Source organism: Symphalangus syndactylus, chromosome 11 (assembly GCF_028878055.3).
Source record: "Symphalangus syndactylus isolate Jambi chromosome 11, NHGRI_mSymSyn1-v2.1_pri, whole genome shotgun sequence".
NCBI lineage: Eukaryota > Metazoa > Chordata > Mammalia > Primates > Hylobatidae > Symphalangus > Symphalangus syndactylus.
Window position 1 is genome coordinate 35,229,868 of NC_072433.2, and position 20,352 is coordinate 35,250,219.

Below are 20,352 nucleotides of genomic sequence, written 5' to 3' on the forward strand. Positions count from 1 at the left end.
TATTTTGGTTGTACTGTATACTAGTTCGTTTCAGAGGTGCAAATTAGTTTCAAGAGAAAGCCAGTACTCAGAAAATTCTAGTGATGAGTGACAGATGCAGAGGGATGGGATGTGGCAGAAATTTAGCTACATGTTCCAGCAAGTTTTCTTTCCCCTTTCCGTTTACTTCTCATCTCTTACCCAAGCTGAAGTGCTGTGGTGCGATTATAGTTCATTGCAGCCTCGAACTACTGGGCTCTATCAATCCTCCCACCTCAGCCTCCCAAGTAGCTAGGATTACAGGCACATGCCATGACAGCCAGCTAACTTTTTTTCCTTTTTTTTTTTTTTTTGGGAGACGGAGTCTTACTCTGTCACCCAGACTGAAGTGCAGTGGCATGATCTTGGCTCACTGCAACCTCTGCCTCCCAGGTTCAGGTGATTCTCCTGCCTCAGCCTCCCGAGTAGCTGGGACTACAGGCATGCGCCACCATGCCTGGTTAATTTTTGTGTTTTTAGTAGAGATGGGGTTTCACCATGTTAGCCAGGCTGGTCTCAAACTCCTGACCTCAGGCAATCCACCCGCCTTGGCCTCCCAAAGTGCTGGGATTACAGGCATGAGCCACTACGCCCAGCCTCGACTTTTTAATACTTATTTAATATTTGTAGACATGGGGTCTTGCTATCTTGCCCAGGTTGGCCTCAAACTCCTGGCTCAAGCAATCCTTCTGCCTCAGCCTTTCAAAGCAATGAGACTACAGGTATGAGCCACCGTGCCCAGCCTCAACAAAGTTTCTTTATTAGAAAATCGGATTTGGTGCTCGGGAGGCTGAGGCAGAAGAATCGCTTGAACCAGGGGGGCAGAGGTTGCAGTGAACTGATACCGTGCCACTGCACTCCAGTCTGGGTGACAGAGTAAGACTCCATCTTTTAAAAAAAAAAAAAAAAAAAAATCAGATTGATTGGTTTACTTACATGTGGCTAGGGAATAGGAACTGATATTTTTTACCTTTTCCCCTGTATTTTAGGAGTGTTTCTCAGGAGCTATCGGAAACTATCCTCACCATGGTAGCCAATTGCAGTAATGTTATGAATAAGGCCAGACAACCACCACCTGGAGTTATGCCAAAAGGACGTCCTCCTAGTGCTAGCAGCTTAGATGCCATTTCTCCTGTTCAGGTGAACAAGTGCTACATTTGATACATCTTCATTTGCCATAGATTTGGAATAGAATAAGCTTCTATGTCATTAATAAATTGTCTGAATTTATTACATTTTAGATAACTGCATGTCTAGCATCCACTTATTTTAAAGGAGATATGTAAATAGGCTTCGTAGTTAAGAATAGATTTTATCATAAAATAGAACGTGACTCTAAGAGGAAATATACAGACTATTTAGGTAAATGAAGAGGGTTTCTTTTTAAAATATGAATTACATAGACTCTTGAGACATAAGCACTGCCTTTGAACCTGATGTGTCTTGTTTGTAGCTTCACGGGCCAAGCAACAGTGCTAGAGCATAACGACTTGTTATAACTGGGGCTCTTCAGCTCTCAACTGAACTGCTCTTTTAAAAACAAGGTACATTTAAGTTACTCCCTGACATCAACCACCCCCTTCTCTCTGGGAGCAACATATTGCGCTTCTATTTTCAGATGCATTGAATGGCAGATTGGGTTTTAAGGAAGAAAGAGGCTAAAAGTTAGTGATTCAGTGGCTACTTCCCTATAAAAGGCATTTGCTTGTCATTTTCTATAGCCATGAAGGTATGAAGTAGTGCCACAAACTTAAGCCTGGAAGTGCGGTTATTAGATATTTTAAAAATACATATTTTGGTGAATAGGATACCTTGTTTTTGTTTTCAAAATTGGAGCTGATCTTCCCCCACCTCAAAAATCCTCAAATTTTGACTAAATTTATTTTGACTGGGAGATTCGTTTCTAATTTCTAATACTTTTATTTATGTTGAAACTTACTTAAATTTAGCTTGAGATTGTTTTAAAGTGGCTTATTGGAATTTGTGAGGATTTATTAATATAATAACTGTCCCATGTCACTACTAAATGTTTAGGGCAGTTCATCTTAAGTGTTGTTCATTAGATTTTGTAGCCCTTTTTATGGCTCTGTTATAGGTTGAGCATCCTTAATCTGTAAATCCAAAATGCTCCAAAATCAAACTTTTGGAGTACTGACATGACACGCCACAAGTAGAAAATTCCATACCTGATCTGATGTTACGTGTTGAGTCAAAACATAGTCATAATTTTGTTTCATGCACAAAATTCTTAAAAGAAATTGTATAAAATTATGTTCTGGTTATGTGTATATAGGTATATGTGAAACAAGTGAATTTCATGTTTTGACATGGGTCCCATCCCCATGATGGGATTGTTATGATATCTGGTTATGTAGAGACAAATATTCCAAAATCCAAAATTGAAAACTTTTCTGGTCCCAAGTATTTTCAATAAGGGATACTCAACCTGTACTTTGTCAAAGGCAGACTCTTTAAACCTATTCCATATGTGACACAGTAAGAAAAGTGACTGACACGCTTGACTTGATAACTGGGATTTAAGTATCATCGTGATTGAGTGGGTGTAATAGTTTGCTTTTTAAGAGTATGAAGAGCTGTTGTTAAAGATTGCTTTACATGTGTCTGCCTTTCCTCAAAGTATGTTTAATACATTTTTATAATGTTTTTCTTTAGATTGACCCTCTTGCTGGAATGACATCTCTTAGTATAGGTGGTTCAGCTGCCCCTCACACCCAGAGTATGCAGGGTTTTCCTCCAAATTTGGGTTCTGCATTCAGTACCCCTCAGTCACCAGCAAAAGCATTTCCACCCCTTTCAACCCCCAATCAGACCACTGCATTCAGTGGTATTGGAGGACTTTCATCACAGCTTCCAGGTAAGGGGGAGGCAAATGAGAGCATGGATTATACATAAGTTTGCCTTAGTTATGCCTTAGTGTTTGGTAAGGGGTTTGGAGTCACTGTGATAAGGAAAGCTGCTTAAATGAAATTGTGAAAGCTGCTTCAGTATCCAAAGTTGGGAAAGAATAACAGATTATATTCAATTCAGTCTAATTGGAGGAAAGAATTAGGATATTTGTAGTTGTAAAGTTAGTTGAATTATTTAGTAAGGATTTTTTATTAACATGATAGTATAAGTGGTAACATGTATGTTCATCACATTCTAAAGGGCTTAGATCAAGAACTCATAGCTTTATGAATTCAGGTTGGTATAATAAAGGTAGAAACTTGTACATATCAGGTTCAGGCATATGTTCTGCCTGCCTTATTGCATTTCACCAACCTTGAAAATGATAGGACATCCCAAAAACATTTTAAGGTTTTTATTTTTTGTTGTTTTTGTTTTTTTGGGTAGCGGGGGACGGGGTTTCGCTCTTGTTGCCCAGGCTGGAGTGCAGTGGTGCGATCTTGGCTCACTGCAACCTCCACCTCCCAGGTTCAAGTGATTCTCCTGCCTCAGCCTCCCGAGTAGCTGGGATTACAGGCGCCCGCCACCATGCCTTGCTAATTTTTTGTATTTTTAGCAGAGACAGGGTTTCACCATGTTGGCCAGGCTGGTCTCGAATTCCTGACCTCAGGTGATCCACCCACCTTGGCCCCCCAAAGTGCTGGGATTACAGGCATGAGCCACCACGCCTGGCCACATTTTCAGTTTTTTTTCCCAGATATTGTGGCATGTAACTTTACATTGAAATAAAAGCTATATTTTTTTGTTGTTGTTGTGGTTGTTTGTACCTACATCTTCTTAGCCCCTTGTACCTTTCATGTTGACACTGTAAGTCTGGGCACTAAAACCTAAGGACTTCCATGTTGTCATTGACTCTAATCTAGTTAGCGTTGCTACTCTATGCTTCTAGCTTTGATGATTAATTCATTTATATAAACGTTACTGAACTTACTAAGGCCTTCCTAGCAAAGCTCTAATTATTGTAAGATTCCATTTGTCAGAGTTGAGAGGAATAAAGAAGTTTTGAGACTCATGGTAACTTTAGAAGATAGTATCATGAAATTATCTGATTTGAATCATTGAGAAAAGCCAGCCAACTCCTTATTTTAACTACCTTGGGTATAGGAGTATGTGCTTTGAGAATGTGTACATTAATTTTTTGCACATTATCAAGAATATAAATAATTCCAGATGCTAAAGAAATTTAGGGATTATCCGTTACTGCCTAGTTTATAGGCTCTGTAAAATTGAATAGATAAGGGAATTAACAAAGACTCTGACTTTTAAAATAAGAGTTACTATGACTTTATTTTAGATGTCAGTCTTATTAATATATCTGAGATGTGAATAAAATCAAGAATATGAATAATGATAGGATTTGTGGCTGCCTTCGTTCTCTCTAGTAGGTGGTCTTGGCACAGGCAGCCTGACTGGTATAGGAACTGGTGCTCTTGGACTCCCTGCAGTGAATAACGACCCTTTTGTACAGAGGAAACTGGGCACCTCTGGACTGAATCAGCCTACATTCCAGCAGAGTAAGATGAAACCTTGTAAGTGGTAGTGTTGTCTGTGGTTGTGAAGTGTGACTGATAAAAATGTTTAGTTGTATGTCTCATTTGTGTTAGTAGGGCCATGTGTTGATGTGCCTCCTAGACCAATGGGAATAAATTCACAAATTTGAATTATTAAAATAAAAGAGGTATCACTCCTTCCCAGAACAAAGTCATGGTTAATAAGAGGCTGCATCCTGAGGATGTTTATCCAAAAAGTAAGAAGTAGGTATGATAAAGAGAAATTAATATGTGGTAGATATATGAATGTAACTCTTGTATTTAACCTAAACATGTGTTGAGTTTTTTTTAAAGCAAGTCAGGAGTGACAAGGACAATTTCAGATTTCTGTTTCCAATTTTTGTTTCACCTCCTTAGTAATTTTTTATGCTAACTAAACTCATAGAAGTCATCTTTATAAATCCATAGGTATAATTGACTGAAGTCCTTGTCATTGGGACTGCATAGTCATGACACGAGGTTGAAAGTATTCCAGCTGACTTGATAACATTAGTGTGAAAGGCTTGTCTGAATGTTATGTTTTGTAGCATGCTTTGTGTTTACATCAGTCTTTCATGCACATGCATGATAATTCTTATATGTTAAATGTGATTTTTATTATGAAGTGTTAAAGATTTGTTAACCTAATGAGGTTGTATTAAGGGTAAGTGCGTTATGAGTTTGAACCAAGTTAACTTTTGTGTTAATAAGTCCTGATGAAGATAATACTAACGTAGAATTATGGAAGGCACTTTGTTAAGGATCTTTTATGTCTACCCTAGCACACATTAATACTGAAACTTGACTGCTTAATACCTTTTCTGGTTTTTTTATATTTCCCTTAAAGTTAGAGCTATAATAGTCTCTGGCTGGCTGTGTTTTATGGGGAAGTGGAGGAAGGGCTTAAATGCCCACTGATTCCTTTTTTGTTTCCAACAGCGGACTTGTCTCAGGTGTGGCCAGAGGCAAACCAGCACTTTAGTAAAGAGATAGATGATGAAGCAAACAGCTATTTCCAGCGAATATATAATCATCCACCACATCCAACCATGTCTGTTGATGAGGTGAGTGTCTAGGATGATCTAATTGTTTATTGTTTAGGCCAGTCTTAAATAAATGTCCTTTTCAGTGTTTTTAGAAATGCAGCTCAAAGTGCTCTGATATAGCGGTTTGTGTTTTGAAACCTTAATATTTGTCTCAAGCTCTTTTGGTAAATGGTCTACTTAATAGTCTTTTGTCAAGCATATTTGAGAAAGGCTCTTAGTAATTGTTTCCTTTATGTGTGTGTTGTTTTTGCCTTGCTTTTCCAGGTATTAGAAATGCTGCAGAGATTTAAAGACTCTACTATAAAGAGGGAACGAGAAGTATTTAACTGTATGCTAAGGAACTTGTTTGAAGAATATCGTTTTTTTCCCCAGTATCCTGATAAAGAGTTACATATAACAGCCTGCCTGTTTGGTGGTATAATTGAGAAAGGACTGGTCACTTACATGGCACTAGGTCTGGCTCTACGATATGTTCTTGAAGCCTTACGCAAGCCTTTTGGATCCAAAATGTATTATTTCGGGATTGCTGCACTAGATAGATTTAAAAACAGGTAAGTGGATAGGTTTCCTATGAAGGATCTCTTCCCTGACCCCGCACACAGGGTCTTAACTCTCACCCAGGCTGGAGTGCAGTGGCGAGATCTCGGCTCACTGCAGCCTTGACCTCGCAGGCTCAAGTGATTATCCCACTTCAGCCTCCTGAGTAGCTGGGACCACAGGTGCATACCACCATTCCCAGCCTTTTGTAATTTTTGTACAGACAGCGTTTCGCCACGTTACTCATTCTGGTCTCAAACTCCCGCCTCGGCCTCTGAAAGTGCTGGGATTATAGATGTGAGCCACTGTGCCTGGCCTGAAGCTTTTTTTTTTTTCTTTGAGATGGAGTCTTGCTCTGTCCCCCAGGCTGGAGTGCAGTGGCGCAATCTGGGTCCACTGCAGCTTCCACCTCCTGAGTTCAAGCGATTCTCCTGCCTCAGCCTCCTGAGTAGCTGGGATTACAGACGCGTGCCACTGCACCCAGCTAATTTTTGTATTTTTAGTAGAGACAGGGTTCTACCATGTTGGCCAGGCTGGTCTTGAACTCCTGACCTCGGGTGATCCACCCGCCTCGGCCTCCCAGAGTGCCGGGATTATAGGTGTGAGCCACTAGGCCCAGCCAAAGCTTCTCTTTTTTAATATAAGTGGTAGGAAAACTAAAATGAGAACAGAGGTTTTTTGGTTGGTTATTTATGAGGTATACTTCATACAGTAGAAGTCTTCCCTTTTAGGTGTATAGTTCTTTGAATTTTGACAAATTTATACAGTTGTGTAACTACCACCACAATCAAGATACAGAATATTTTGGAACTCCTGGCCTCAAGTGATCTTCCTGCCTCCCAAAGTGATGGGATTATAGGCATAAACTACCATGCCTGGCTGATGCAGAATATTTTCATTATCTCCCAAGAGGTTTCCTTGTTTCCCTTTGTAGTTAGTCCCCTTCCCTGACTCCCAATCTCTGATAATCTGTAAAGTGTTTCTAGAATGCCGTTTACACGGAGTCATACAAATATGTAGCTTTTTGAGACTTATGTTACTACATGTTTCAGTAGTTTTTTTTTTAATAGCTGTGTAGTATTCTACTATATGAGTTGACTACAAATTATTTTTCCATTCGTATGTTGGTGAAAATTTGAATTGTTTCCAGATAAGTGGCTCATTTTAATCTATTTTTAAGTAAAATATAGCCTTTAAAAATCAAAGGTAGTGCATTTTCTGATGTAAATCCAGTGAAAAGCATAAGTATTTTCTCCTTCTATTTTTGTTTTCTTCCCTTTGACATTTTCTTCAAATAAGTTATTCATAGGTAAGATGGGGAAAATGACATAGATTAGCATTTGGACAAAAACATTTTGTTAGTGCTGCTTCTGTTCTGACATGAAATGATGGTAGAATGATTTTGTTGGCAGATTGAAGGACTATCCCCAGTATTGTCAGCATTTGGCTTCTATCAGTCACTTTATGCAATTTCCACATCATTTACAGGAGGTAAGTTCCCTCTGTCCCTAAAACCCAAATAGCTATGTAGTATTTGGAGGGTTTAATATTTTGGCTTTTTTTTGTAGACTTGATAGTAATGGCATTAAGATTTCTTAATAATTGGCATGATATAGGTATACATATCTTTTGTTGAGGTTGCTCATTTTTGTGGCCTTACAAGAGAACATGAAAAAATAATCATTCTTGGATTATCGTTTCTAAGTAGCAGGCTTACTTCAAAAACTTTTTACTCATTCTTTTAACCTGATAATGCAATTGAAGAATAAACAGTTTTGCTAAGAGAATCTTTATCTTAGATAAAGTACAGACACCCTGCCTGATGCTAAAAGGGAATTGGAGTGGGAATCTTGTGTTTAAAAATCTGAAATTTTTGAGTTAATATGAGCCAAAACTGTTACACATGACTTAGATCATGTTTATTAAAAATACAGGCTTCTTACCACCTCCTTAGATTCCTTTGAGGTGTGGTTTTTGGTTTTTTTTTTTTTTGGGAGATGGAATCTTGCTCTGTTGCTCAGGCTAGAGTGAGGCAATCTTGGCTCACTGCAACATCTTCCTCCCGGGTTCAAGCGATTCTCCCACCTCAGCTTCCTGAGTAGCTGCGATTACAGGCACCTGCCATCATGCCTGGCTAATTTTTGTATTTTTGTAGAGACGAGGTTTCAACATGTTGGCCAGGCTGGTCTTGAACTCCTGACCTCAGGCGATCCACCCACTTCTGCCCTGCAAAGTGCTGGGATTACAGGTGTGAGCCACTGTGCCTGCCTGAGATGCTTATTTAAAAGGAGTCAGTCCCTGGGAAAATATACCTAGGGAATATACATTTTAAAAACCATTTTGTATGATTGTTGTTATTACTGAAATTTGAGAAGCATTGTTTCAGTGACTGATTTGAGGTTAATTGGTAAGCATTATCTATACCTTTGTCTTGGTTTTGGTCAACATCAGTTTATACAGAACAGGAAAGTTGGTTAATTGACTTTATTTTTAACATGCAGTAGGCAGCTTTATAAGAAATCTTATTTTAAGGAATCAGGAAGATCAGAATTTGAACCTACTTGATATTCTGTATTTTAATTTAGTTCAGTGCTCTCTACCTCATCCTTCTAGGTTTATTAGGAGGGCAGGGTTATTGTAATGACTTAATCTCTGGGAATGTGGAGTATATTCATTCAGGTGAATGGATTGAGACAAATTAAGAGACAGGAATATGGAGCTTGAAAGACTTGGAGAAAGAGTGAGATGGCAGGGGAGTGATCACTCAAAACTAGTCCCTAGCACCCACTGTAGCAAGATAGCGAGAGAGAGAGAGATCATCACTTTCTGTACTTTATCAGCATAAAGGGCTATACTTTCTTCTGAGACTCTCTTTCCTACTTTAGAAATATCCCTCTAAAAATAAAGCTGTTGTATACCTAATTGGTAGGTTTAGTTCTGCTAGGTAAGGACTGTTGAAATAGCTTCAGGATCCTTATCTCATCACTCTAAATTGTGTGGGGATGGGCTATGTAAAATGAGTTTTTTTTTGTAATAACAGCTTTATTGAGATAATAACTCATACTACCATGGTTTTTGTTTTGTTTTTTAAGGCCTTTGGTTTCTCATTGCTGCCTAATTAGAAAAGAGATGAGTTTATTGTATGAATTATTAAGACTTTTAAAGTTTGCATTTTTTAAGGAGTTTAAAGGCATTTATATGCAGATATCTGGGGCTGCTACTTTAGAAGTTGTTTTGCCGTAGTTTTCTGATAAATACTAAGATTTTATCGCTGAAGGAGTTCATGGAATCTACTTATGTATTAGTGCCAGGGTGTGGGGCAAAGAGTATGGGAGCTAGATGAACCAAAAGAGCACTCAGACATGTTTTTTACCCTCTCAGAAAAGAGGGACATATAATCCAGACTTAGCAATTAAGGTTAACTCTTTTTCCTCTCCCTATCCTTTTAGTATATTGAGTATGGACAGCAGTCTAGAGATCCTCCTGTGAAAATGCAAGGCTCTATCACAACCCCTGGAAGTATTGCACTGGCTCAGGCCCAGGCTCAGGCCCAGGTTCCAGCAAAAGCTCCTCTTGCCGGTCAAGTTAGCACTATGGTAACCACCTCAACAACCACCACTGTTGCTAAAACGGTTACAGTCACCAGGCCAACTGGAGTCAGCTTTAAGAAAGATGTGCCAGTAAGCAGATCTATCTTTTTTCTCTTCCAGGATTTATGATTATATTGTAATATATCAGTGGTGAACATGTATTAGAATTTTATCATAACACATGCCTACTAAAAAAGATATAAAAGACCAACATTTCTTCCTTTGTATCTCCCATCCTTATATTTCCCAGAGGCAAACATATTAATAGTTCACTATTCTTGCCCACATTTCTAATACACAATCATACCATGTGTATTTTTTAACACTAAATCTGTATACATTATTGGATTTTTTTCAGGGAAGCATTTCAACTTATTTGCCTTATGTACTTTATTTTTTTTTTAGCCTTCTATTAATACTACAAATATAGATACGTTGCTTGTGGCCACAGATCAAACTGAGAGAATTGTGGAACCCCCAGAAAATATCCAGGAGAAAATTGCTTTTATTTTCAATAATCTCTCACAGTCAAATATGACACAAAAGGTGAGCATGCTGTCATAGTTTATAAATGCCTTCTTTTTTCCTTAATGGATTAAAGGATATATAGTTGACCCTTTTACATACTCACTTTAAAGGTAGAGGTAATAAACTCAAAGGGAATATGTATATTTAACTAGTGGTTTTGGTAGACATTAAATAGTACCGGTTTTTAAGGTTTTGTTTTGCAGCGAGTTATAGGCTTTTTGAAATAAGCTTAATGGTCTCATGGTGATAGAAAGTTTCATTTGTGCTAGTCATTAGTCATAACTCATTTTCTCCCAGAGACTATTCAGAGTACTTATTACAACCTAATAACTGAGGCAGACTTTGTGAAAAGCATAAAGAAAGCATAAAGAATGAATGCTACTGGCCCCTCAGATTACGTGGTAAGACAGTATAATTGACCCTTGAGCAACATGGGGGTTAGAGTTGCCAATCCTGTATGTAGCCAAATCCTGTTATAACTTTTTACTTCCCCAGAACTTAACTATTAACAGCCTACTGTTTTTGTCTGCCATGCAGAAGCCTTACTGTGATAAAACAAATAGTTGATTAACACCTATCTTATATGCATATAATACTGTATTCTTAGAATAAAATAAACTAGGAAAACTATGAAGGAAAATTATAAGGAAATTTACTATCTGGTAAGTGGAAATGGATCATCATACAGGTCTTTATATTTAATAGGCTGAGGAGGAGAAGAGGAGGTCTTGGTGTCTCCAAGGTAGTGAGGTATTAATAGAAGAAAATCTACATTTAATTTTACTCTGTGTAGTTCAAATCCTTGTTCAAGGGTCAACTGTACTTGGAAACGCCAGAGTTAGCTAAGGATTCCAGTAGATGGAAATTTAGGAAAACATAGTTCTGGAATTTTCTCCATTCTTGGTTACACTGTAGGTCTGTTAATGGCAGCTTGTAGATTAGTAATTTATGTGGAGTTGGGGGACTACATGTTTTATAATTTTAAAGCTGCAAATAACCATAGATGTTTCAGTCCCAATCACTTATGGGTTGGGTTGAGTTGTCATTGACTATGGAATTGAACATACTTTTCTTCATAGCATCTATCTGGTGTGAAGGAAAGTCATTCTTTAGCATCTAGTTAGTTTTGCAAGGAGCCGTGTGCTGTATAGTATAGAAACCAGATGTTATTTTATCATAGTGTAATTCTGTGCTTCCCATGTCATATTGACCGGCTAGGTTGAAGAGCTAAAGGAAACGGTCAAAGAAGAATTTATGCCTTGGGTTTCACAGTATCTGGTTATGAAGAGAGTCAGTATTGAGCCAAACTTTCATAGCCTGTATTCAAACTTTCTTGATACGCTGAAGAATCCTGAATTTAACAAGATGGTTCTGAATGAGACCTACAGAAACATTAAAGTAAGAGTTGGTTCTTATATTTTCTTTAATTATTGCTTTGAATTTGGAAGTATTTGATTATATAGGTAGGATTTTTGCTATTTTTCCATATATATTGTCAATATTAGGTACCTCTGGAAATTGCTGTAGATTTTGTTTCTTATATGGAACTAAATTTTATGCAGAACTTAAATTTATAGGCATACCCTGTGCCTTTTCTTTGAAAGTAACCACTATTATGAATTGTTTTTGTCATGCCATGCATGATTTTAGAACTTTACCATTGTTATACATAAACAGCATAGTATTGGTTAGCATATTCTGTATGGTGTCACCCTCTGTACATCCTTTTCATTTTTTTTTCACTTGCTTTTTTTTCTCCCCTGGATATTATTCATGATAATGATAATGCTCTTTGCTGCAGCCCCCCCCCGCCCTTTTTTTTTTATTTTTTTGAGACGTGGTCTCACTCTGTTGCCTAGGCTGGAGTGCAGTGGTGTGATCTCGGCCCACTGCAGCCTCCACCTCCCAGGTTCAAGCAGTTCTCTTACTTCAGCCTCCCTAGTAGCTGGGATTATAGGTGTACCGCCATGCCCAGCTAATTTTTGTATTTTTAGTAGAGATGGGGTTTCATCATATTGGCCAGGCTGGTCCCGAACTCCTGACCGCAGGTGATCCACCCTCCTCGGCCTCCCAAAGTTCTGGGATTACAGGCATGAGCCACTGTGCCCAGCCAGTCCTCTTTTTAAAAAACAGAAAAATATAGTCGTGTAGAAAACCATTGTATGGGTTTGTATTGCTGCTGGGCATTTGTGTTGTTAATCACTTAAACTATTATAAACAATACTGTCCTGAATGTTTTCATTTGTATCTTGTGGTATTCAAGTGCCAGACATCTTTAGACTCTAAATCTGTTTGTGGAATAGCTGTTGTCTAGGAGTCTGTGCAGTTTAAGGTCAAATTCTACTGAGCTGAGGCTTATTCAACAAAATTCAAGTATTTTAATTTCTAAACCATCATTTATTTCTTAGGAGGAAAAACTTCTAGAACCAGCATACAGCTGTGGTCATTCTTTGCTCAATAACTTGGGTCGTTGGCTTAGGAACCAGCACTATATTTAAACCTGTGGATGGGAATATTCCCCATTCTTGGTTACGCTGTAGTGCAAAAGAATTCCTGGCTCTCTGTTGCACAGCTGACTTGTGCCATTCTGCTGTTGCTGTATAGAGTTAAGGAACATGGCTCTATTTCGTTTTTATTATCTGATAGCAAGGGTGGTTGGGATACATAAAAGTTTCCACATACTCCGTAGCAAAGTTTCAAGACCTTGTTTTTTAAACAGAAGTTTAAATATAGCCCTAAATCAAGAGGTACCACAGAGTAGATGGGTGTATACATGTGTGCATACCTGCAGCCAAAACACTCTCCTATGTTAGTTCTGTCCCCCTTAGAAAAACAGTAACTAGAGAATCAATTAAATGGTTTGGGTTTTTTAGAAATTTGAAAAGAAGTATATAAACATTATTATACTGTATCTCAGAAAGTTATCTTAGTTGGCTGCAGAGATTTGTTAATGACCTGGATATACTGAAGATTGCAATAGGAGGCTAATTTGATTATATTACTTTGTATGCTTGCTGCCTTTAAGGACTTAAGCATGGCTGTCATCCTCATTTAAATTAATTTAGCACTTCAAAACAGCTTTGTAGTTAGGTCTCTGCTTTAAACCTAGCTAAGGTTTTCAGAGTTGAAAATACTTTTCTAGGGGAGGATAGCTGGCACATAACTTTGTGTTCTTTTTGAATTTTGTACAATGTGTTTGTACCTATTTTGAAAAAGTGTAAAGACTTCTTAAAGGTAAAAATAGCACTGTTGAATCATGAACACAGCAAAATGATACTGATAATGATAAACAGAGTAATTCTACTTTGGGGCCTGTTCTTAGAAATGATGACTTGTCTTTGGGATAGGATAATGGAATTCTCAAATACTTAGTTGAGTTTTCTTTCATAAGCTCATTCTCATATCTTTCTTAATCTTACACTATTTCAGGTGCTCCTGACCTCTGATAAAGCTGCGGCCAATTTCTCAGATCGTTCTTTGCTGAAGAACTTGGGACATTGGCTAGGAATGATCACATTAGCTAAAAACAAACCCATCTTACACACTGTGAGTTTCACCTAATTGTGTACAAATTGAGAATCTTCAGCACATTATGATTACAAGTATTGGCTGTTTGGAGCTATTTAATGATTATTGGGGTTTTGTAAGATTTTGGCCCACGTTTTGAGTTGTTAACCCCTTATTGTAAGGCAAGGACTAGACATGTTGATTCCTGTTTTGGGGATAAGCTTGGCAAAATACTTTTCTTCGGTTATGTTATACCATTTTGGGGGGTATATTCCCAGCTTTTGAAAGTATTTTTCTTATTCTAGGACTTGGATGTGAAATCATTGCTGCTAGAGGCTTACGTTAAAGGACAACAAGAATTGCTCTATGTAGTGCCGTTTGTTGCCAAAGTCTTAGAATCTAGCATTCGTAGTGTGGTGAGTAGATTTTAATATTTTATTTATAGCTAATTTCTAAACATTGTTTTGTTTTAGCATGAGGTCAAGAAATTATATTCTTAGTTCCTGTGAGGTAAAGCTAGTTAAGTCTGTTTTCCTCTATGGCACTTGGATTTCCAATTTGAGAGGCTGGGTGAAATAGGAAAGATTGTAATGGTTGGCTTTGGTTTTTGGTTTTTTGTTTTGTTTTGTTTTTGAAATATGATAAAGGTGAGAAGGCTAGTGGTTTTGTTATGGCTACACAGGTATAAGTGTTTAACTATGTTTAACTATTTTTGGTTATTTTTTAATCCTTGTTTTTTGTTGTTTATTTATTTGACTCCCCTCACTCTCTTATGTTGTATTGAATTGTTTTAAATAATCCAAATTAAAGGGCACCTTTTGGGCCAGCTTAACATAATAGCTTTTCTTTAGGTTTTTAGGCCACCAAACCCTTGGACAATGGCAATTATGAATGTATTAGCTGAGCTACATCAGGAGCATGACTTAAAGGTAATTTACTGCTTCTTGTCCTCTGGAACATTCTTTGCCTTCACATTATTAAAACTTACAGTGAAGGCAGGGTATTTTGGGGAAGTACTATAATAACTGAAAGTAGAGTATATTATGAATAAAACTAAAGTTTTCTTTTAAAAATTCTAATCCAACTCTGGAACTGTGCAGTTAAACTTGAAGTTTGAAATTGAGGTTCTCTGCAAGAACCTTGCATTAGACATCAATGAGCTAAAACCTGGAAACCTCCTAAAGGATAAAGATCGCCTGAAGAATTTAGATGAGCAACTCTCTGCTCCAAAGAAAGATGTCAAGCAGCCAGAAGAACTCCCTCCCATCACAACCACAAGTAAGTGTGCTAATTAGTCAAAGAAGGCTTCTGTTAGCCAGGATATTATCTTAAATGGTACATGTCCACGTATATAGCAAACTATAATTTCCCACATAATGTAGTGGTGAAACTTTGTATACGTTTTGGTGAGCCTTCTAATTAATCCCCAGATAAACCTAGGAACAGGCTAGGTTGAAAACATACATCTGTAATATAGACTAAGTTTGTAGGACTTGGACCTGACAATGTGGCATAGCTGCTCAGTTGATTTCTGTGCTGTAGGGCACTGCCACTGACATAGTTTAACATACTTCGTGTATATCTCTGTTATAATAACAGAATTTCCCTTTCAGGGTGGGAAAAATAGGACCTGCTATATCCTTCCTTCCTCTCCCAATTTAATTAGTTTAATTAGATAATGACCACTTAATAATATTAAGCTAATTTTATAATAAAGTCAACAAATGTACTTTTTAAATCTTTTTATTACTTGACATTTAGCAACTTCTACCACACCAGCTACCAACACCACTTGTACAGCCACGGTTCCACCACAGCCACAGTACAGCTACCATGACATCAATGTCTATTCCCTTGCGGGCTTGGCACCACACATTACTCTAAATCCAACAGTAAGTAAACACTGCTCCATGTTCCCAGCTTCTAGTTTGTGATAAGGTAAACTTTGTTTGGTCACCTTTTCTTCATCTCTTTGCCCTTCCCTCTGGATTCCTAGGTTGTAGAGTTTGTCAGAGAGGATGGAGATCTAGAACTCCTGTGTAGTTCAGTTGGGATTTTTCTTCTTCCCTTAAGAAATAGAGCGACTAGATGTTAGTTATATTGGTTCCTCATATCCAAACCCATGATACTAAAATTTAGCTGGCAATAAAATCACAATCTCCAGGAATTCCTTACACAGAGTAAAAGATGCTTAATGTATACCATAGCTTTGTATTTTCTTTATCTTGTCACTTTAGCCTTTTGCAGTAAGCCATTTCTTCCAGCCGAAGGCTGGAAATGAGCTGATTGTGCGTGTGTATACAGTTTCTAGGCTAAGATCTTGAAGTACTACGACTTAGCACTTTGAGTTATGTTGTTGTGGCCTGGTTCCAGAAGGAGGTCTGATATAATATGGTCATGTAAGATGACCTCTGATCAATCCTTTTTCCTTTACTTAGTATTTGCTTTGTACATTCAAGGGGACATTTTATTGTTATCTTTAGTCTTTTATTCTACTTAACAGAATATATAATACAGAATCAGGTGAGTGGAGTTTTCATTGTCCTTACTTTTTAGAAACTGAAAATGTTCACAAATACAGGAGTAACATTAATACATTGAACTTTTTATTAAAAGGAATTGAAAGGGTATCAGAGAAATCATTTTATCTTTGTCCCCCCCATCCCCACTTCTATAGACATGGTACTTAGTTTTAGAGGGGCGGAGTGAGAGGCAGTGGGACACCTAGATCCAGAAATTGTGATTCATCTTTAGAATACTCACAGTGTTCTGAACACTATTATATGCTAGTTTAATTTTTTTTTTTTTAATTCAACAAGTTAAAGGGACCAAGTAAGTTTTGGGGCATAATTTACACCTGCAATAAAAGATTAGAAACAGCCTTTCAAGTGAAGCCAAACACTTCAGTGGGCACTGTAAAATGCTCACTATTCTGATGAATTAATTTTAATATTAATAGTTTTTGTAAGAAGTCTTTTTTCTATAAACTTGATTCTTTTTACATTTTCCCAAGCTAGTGGAGAAGTTGCTTTCTTTTAAGAGCACTTGAGCCACAAATTTTAAATAAGCCAGCAGTGTGTCTTTAAGTAGTTAATGCATATTATAACTAACAGCTTGTCCAGTAAACTTGGATTTTAAAAAAAGACATCTATTATTGTGTATCACAGGGTATACTGAATACTTTTCCCTGTATGGAGCCCAGTTTCTGTTACCTGAATTTTCCATTGGTTAACTTTAAGTAGAAACTGGTAGTTTTTGGTTAATCTTGATTTACAAAATCATGAATGTGATTGCCAGTAGGAATTAGATTGTCTTATTTAAACAAGGTGTTGACTTTGTCCTCCCCAACCCCCCAGATTCCCTTGTTTCAGGCCCATCCACAGTTGAAGCAGTGTGTGCGTCAGGCAATTGAACGGGCTGTCCAGGAGCTGGTCCATCCTGTGGTGGATCGATCAATTAAGATTGCCATGACTACTTGTGAGCAAATAGTCAGGAAGGATTTTGCCCTGGATTCGGAGGAATCTCGAATGCGAATAGCAGCTCATCACATGATGCGTAACTTGACAGCTGGAATGGCTATGATTACATGCAGGGAACCTTTGCTCATGAGCATATCTACCAACCTAAAAAACAGTTTTGCCTCAGCCCTTCGTGTAAGTTGGCTATTTCCTTGGTATAGGTACAAAACGTATTACTGCTTGTCTGTAATAATTTTTTTCTTTGCCTATATACGGCACTGGGCATTACCACTTCTTAATAATCACCATATTTTTTGATGTCTTCCATCATTTTAGATTGTAATTCTGTGAGGCAAAGCATCATGTCTGTTTTTTTTTTTTTTTTTTTTTTTTTTGCTGTTATATCCTCAACACAATGTTTGACAGATAGTAGATACCCAAATATTTGTTGGTTTAAATAAATTAAGATTTAAAAAGGAAATGTGATATCTAACAATCTCATTTCTGTTAACCAGGAAGGATGAAAGCTGTTTGAGAAGGCTGATACAAAATGACTTAAAGTGATGTTGCATGTGCACACACTTTTCAAATAATGCACTTACTAGTTTTGAGTCTCAGATATCATGGTTAATAATTCAGGTATCATGATTAATAACTTGTTTACTGCTTTAATGATTTTTTTTGGTTGTTTTTTTGCCTTTTTTTTTAAATGTTTGTTTCATGAGACAGGGTCTCACTCTGTAGCTTAGGCTAGAGTGCAGTGGTGCAGTCTTGGCTCACTGCATCCTCTGCCTCTGAGGTTCAACTGATTCTCATGCTTCAGCCTCCCAAGTAGCTGGGATTACAGGCATGTGCTACCACGCCCCACTAATTTATGTATTTTTTTAGTAGAGAATTGGCTTCACCATGTTGGCTAGGCTGGTCTCGAACTCCTGGCCTCAAGTGATCTACCTGCCTCGGCCTCCCAAAGTGCTAGGATTACAGGTGTGAGCCACCACGTCTGGCCTGCTTTACTGATTTTAAGGCATGTTCACAATAAACTGATAAGGTGTCTAGGATATTTTTGTCTTACAAGTGAGGAAGCTGTTAAAGACTGTTTCAAGATCACAGCTTACTCATAAGTAGAGTCAGAACTTAAAATGCATTTGCCAAATGCACTGCATTTTCTACTATCCTGTCTGTCCACATCAACTTTCAAGTCTTTTTCCTTCTATTCCCCCCCACCGCCCCCCCCCCCCCACCTCCATTAATAGACTGCTTCCCCACAACAAAGGGAAATGATGGATCAGGCAGCTGCTCAATTAGCTCAGGACAATTGTGAGTTGGCTTGCTGTTTTATTCAGAAGACTGCAGTAGAAAAAGCAGGCCCTGAGATGGACAAGAGATTAGCAACTGTAAGTGTTTAGAATTTGCCTTTTAAGATTTTCTTTTTTAATTTAGGGAAGTGCCTTATAACAAGAACCTCAGTGACTTTTTTTGTTTGCAGGAATTTGAGCTGAGAAAACATGCTAGGCAAGAAGGACGCAGATACTGTGATCCTGTTGTTTTAACATATCAAGCCGAACGGATGCCAGAGCAAATCAGGCTGAAAGTGAGAATTGGGGCTCTGTCTCTCAAGTCCTGTCTTTGTTTTATTTTTAATGTTGTTGTTGATTGAACTCCTTACTGGAATTAGGACAGCAGGGTTAAATGTTGTTTATGAGAAAACATCTTAACTTGATAGCATTTCACTTAATGGCTGCCTGTGGAGCAGGTATGGAAATAGCTCTAAATTCCCTTGCTCCTCCAAAGTTGTTGAAGTGTTACTACTCTAAAGAGTTCATGTGCCTGCTAGTTTTCATGTTTCCCAACTTGGGCTTCTCACATTAATGGTTGCTTATGGTTCCCAATGAGACAGTGAGAAATCTGATAATATTTACCAGCTTCAAGGGAGAATTGCACTGGCATCGTCCCATGTGAGGCATTTTCCAAGAGAAACTCTCAGTTAATTTATAAATGAGGTGACTCTTAGCAGGATTCAGGGAAATAAGAAGCCCTCTTCTGAACTGCATTTGTGTGTGCATGCGTGCTTAATCATGCTGTTATATGTTGTAATGACTCTTGTGTCCCTGAGCTTACCCACCTGCAGACTTTCCACATTCAAAACAGTTTATTTTGATGATTGAGTGAATTCTGTCAAAATAGGTTTTCTTCTTTCAAGGTTGGTGGTGTGGACCCAAAGCAGTTGGCTGTTTACGAAGAGTTTGCACGCAATGTTCCTGGCTTCTTGCCTACAAATGACTTAAGTCAGCCCACAGGATTTTTAGCCCAGCCCATGAAGGTAAATGTGTTTTAGATTAAATTGAGTGTTTGCCAATTAATTTAAATGTTTTTGACATTGAATATATGTTTTTGACTTGCTTCCTGGGAGAATAATTTACAGGGAGAAAAACACCTATAGTTTTTGAGTTGTAGGTATTCTTTGTGTCAATTAAGTATGACATACAGGGGATTAAAGAAAAATTGACGTGGCTGTGGGTGATTTAACTTTAATGTTCAGCCTAATTGGAATTTGCATGGTAACATAACTTCTGGTTTTTTATTTTTATTTTTAAATTTTATTATTTATTTTTTTGAGACAGGGTCTTTCTCTGTCACCCAGGCTGGAGTGCAATGGCACGATCTCAGCTCATTGCAACCTCCACCTCCCAGGCTCAAGCAATCCTCCCACCTCAGCCTCCTGAGGAGCTAGGACTACAGGCCTGTGCCACCATGCTCAGCTGATTTTTGTATTTTTTATAAAGATGGGGTTTTGCCATGTTGCCCAGACTAGACTCAAACTCCTGACCTCAAGTGATCGCCTACCTTGGCCTCCCAAAGTGCTGGGATTACAGGCCTGAGCCATTGTGCCCAGCCTTCCCATTTTTTAAATAAAAGAATTTTCTAAAATTTTCAAAGGTGTTTACAGAAAACTTGGAAATATAGGGAAAAACATTTTCCCCCAAACCAGTTGATAGTAAGTTGCTGACCTGATACCCCCATCACTCCTGAATCCTTTGGTTTGTATTTCTTAAAAAACCTTTTTCCTGTGTGACCATGGTACAACCATTAAGGTCAGAAATGAATACTAATACCTTACTCCATCTAATTCATAGACCTCATTCAGGTTTCACCAAGTATCCCAATATAGTAA

The 20,352-nt window shown here is 37.9% G+C and overlaps 1 protein-coding gene and 2 non-coding genes across 15 annotated transcripts in view; all 3 read left to right on the forward strand.

Annotated features, from left to right (window-relative positions):
* Positions 1–20,352, forward strand: part of CNOT1 (CCR4-NOT transcription complex subunit 1) — a 110,164-nt gene that overhangs the window by 69,397 nt on the left and 20,415 nt on the right. For 4 of the 13 annotated variants that reach the window (XM_055299288.2, XM_055299293.2, XM_063611812.1 and 1 more), the window contains 18 exons: positions 1,008–1,158; positions 2,692–2,893; positions 4,368–4,514; positions 5,454–5,578; positions 5,825–6,111; positions 7,510–7,588; positions 9,547–9,777; positions 10,093–10,233; positions 11,434–11,613; positions 13,645–13,761; positions 14,028–14,138; positions 14,574–14,651; positions 14,823–15,000; positions 15,484–15,614; positions 17,079–17,375; positions 18,434–18,574; positions 18,667–18,771; positions 19,381–19,500. In XM_055299288.2, the coding sequence (XP_055155263.1) occupies positions 1,008–1,158; positions 2,692–2,893; positions 4,368–4,514; positions 5,454–5,578; positions 5,825–6,111; positions 7,510–7,588; positions 9,547–9,777; positions 10,093–10,233; positions 11,434–11,613; positions 13,645–13,761; positions 14,028–14,138; positions 14,574–14,651; positions 14,823–15,000; positions 15,484–15,614; positions 17,079–17,375; positions 18,434–18,574; positions 18,667–18,771; positions 19,381–19,500 (2,821 nt within the window). The remainder of the gene's footprint in view (positions 1–1,007; positions 1,159–2,691; positions 2,894–4,367; positions 4,515–5,453; positions 5,579–5,824; positions 6,112–7,509; positions 7,589–9,546; positions 9,778–10,092; positions 10,234–11,433; positions 11,614–13,644; positions 13,762–14,027; positions 14,139–14,573; positions 14,652–14,822; positions 15,001–15,483; positions 15,615–17,078; positions 17,376–18,433; positions 18,575–18,666; positions 18,772–19,380; positions 19,501–20,352) is intronic. The other 9 variants (XM_055299295.2, XM_055299292.2, XM_063611810.1 and 6 more) reach the window with 3 other exon arrangements.
* Positions 1,435–1,570, forward strand: LOC129457916 (small nucleolar RNA SNORA50). The gene has a single exon (XR_008649453.1). It is a non-coding gene; the product is annotated as a small nucleolar RNA SNORA50 (small nucleolar RNA).
* Positions 12,700–12,834, forward strand: LOC129457914 (small nucleolar RNA SNORA46). Its single transcript, XR_008649451.1, has one exon. It is a non-coding gene; the product is annotated as a small nucleolar RNA SNORA46 (small nucleolar RNA).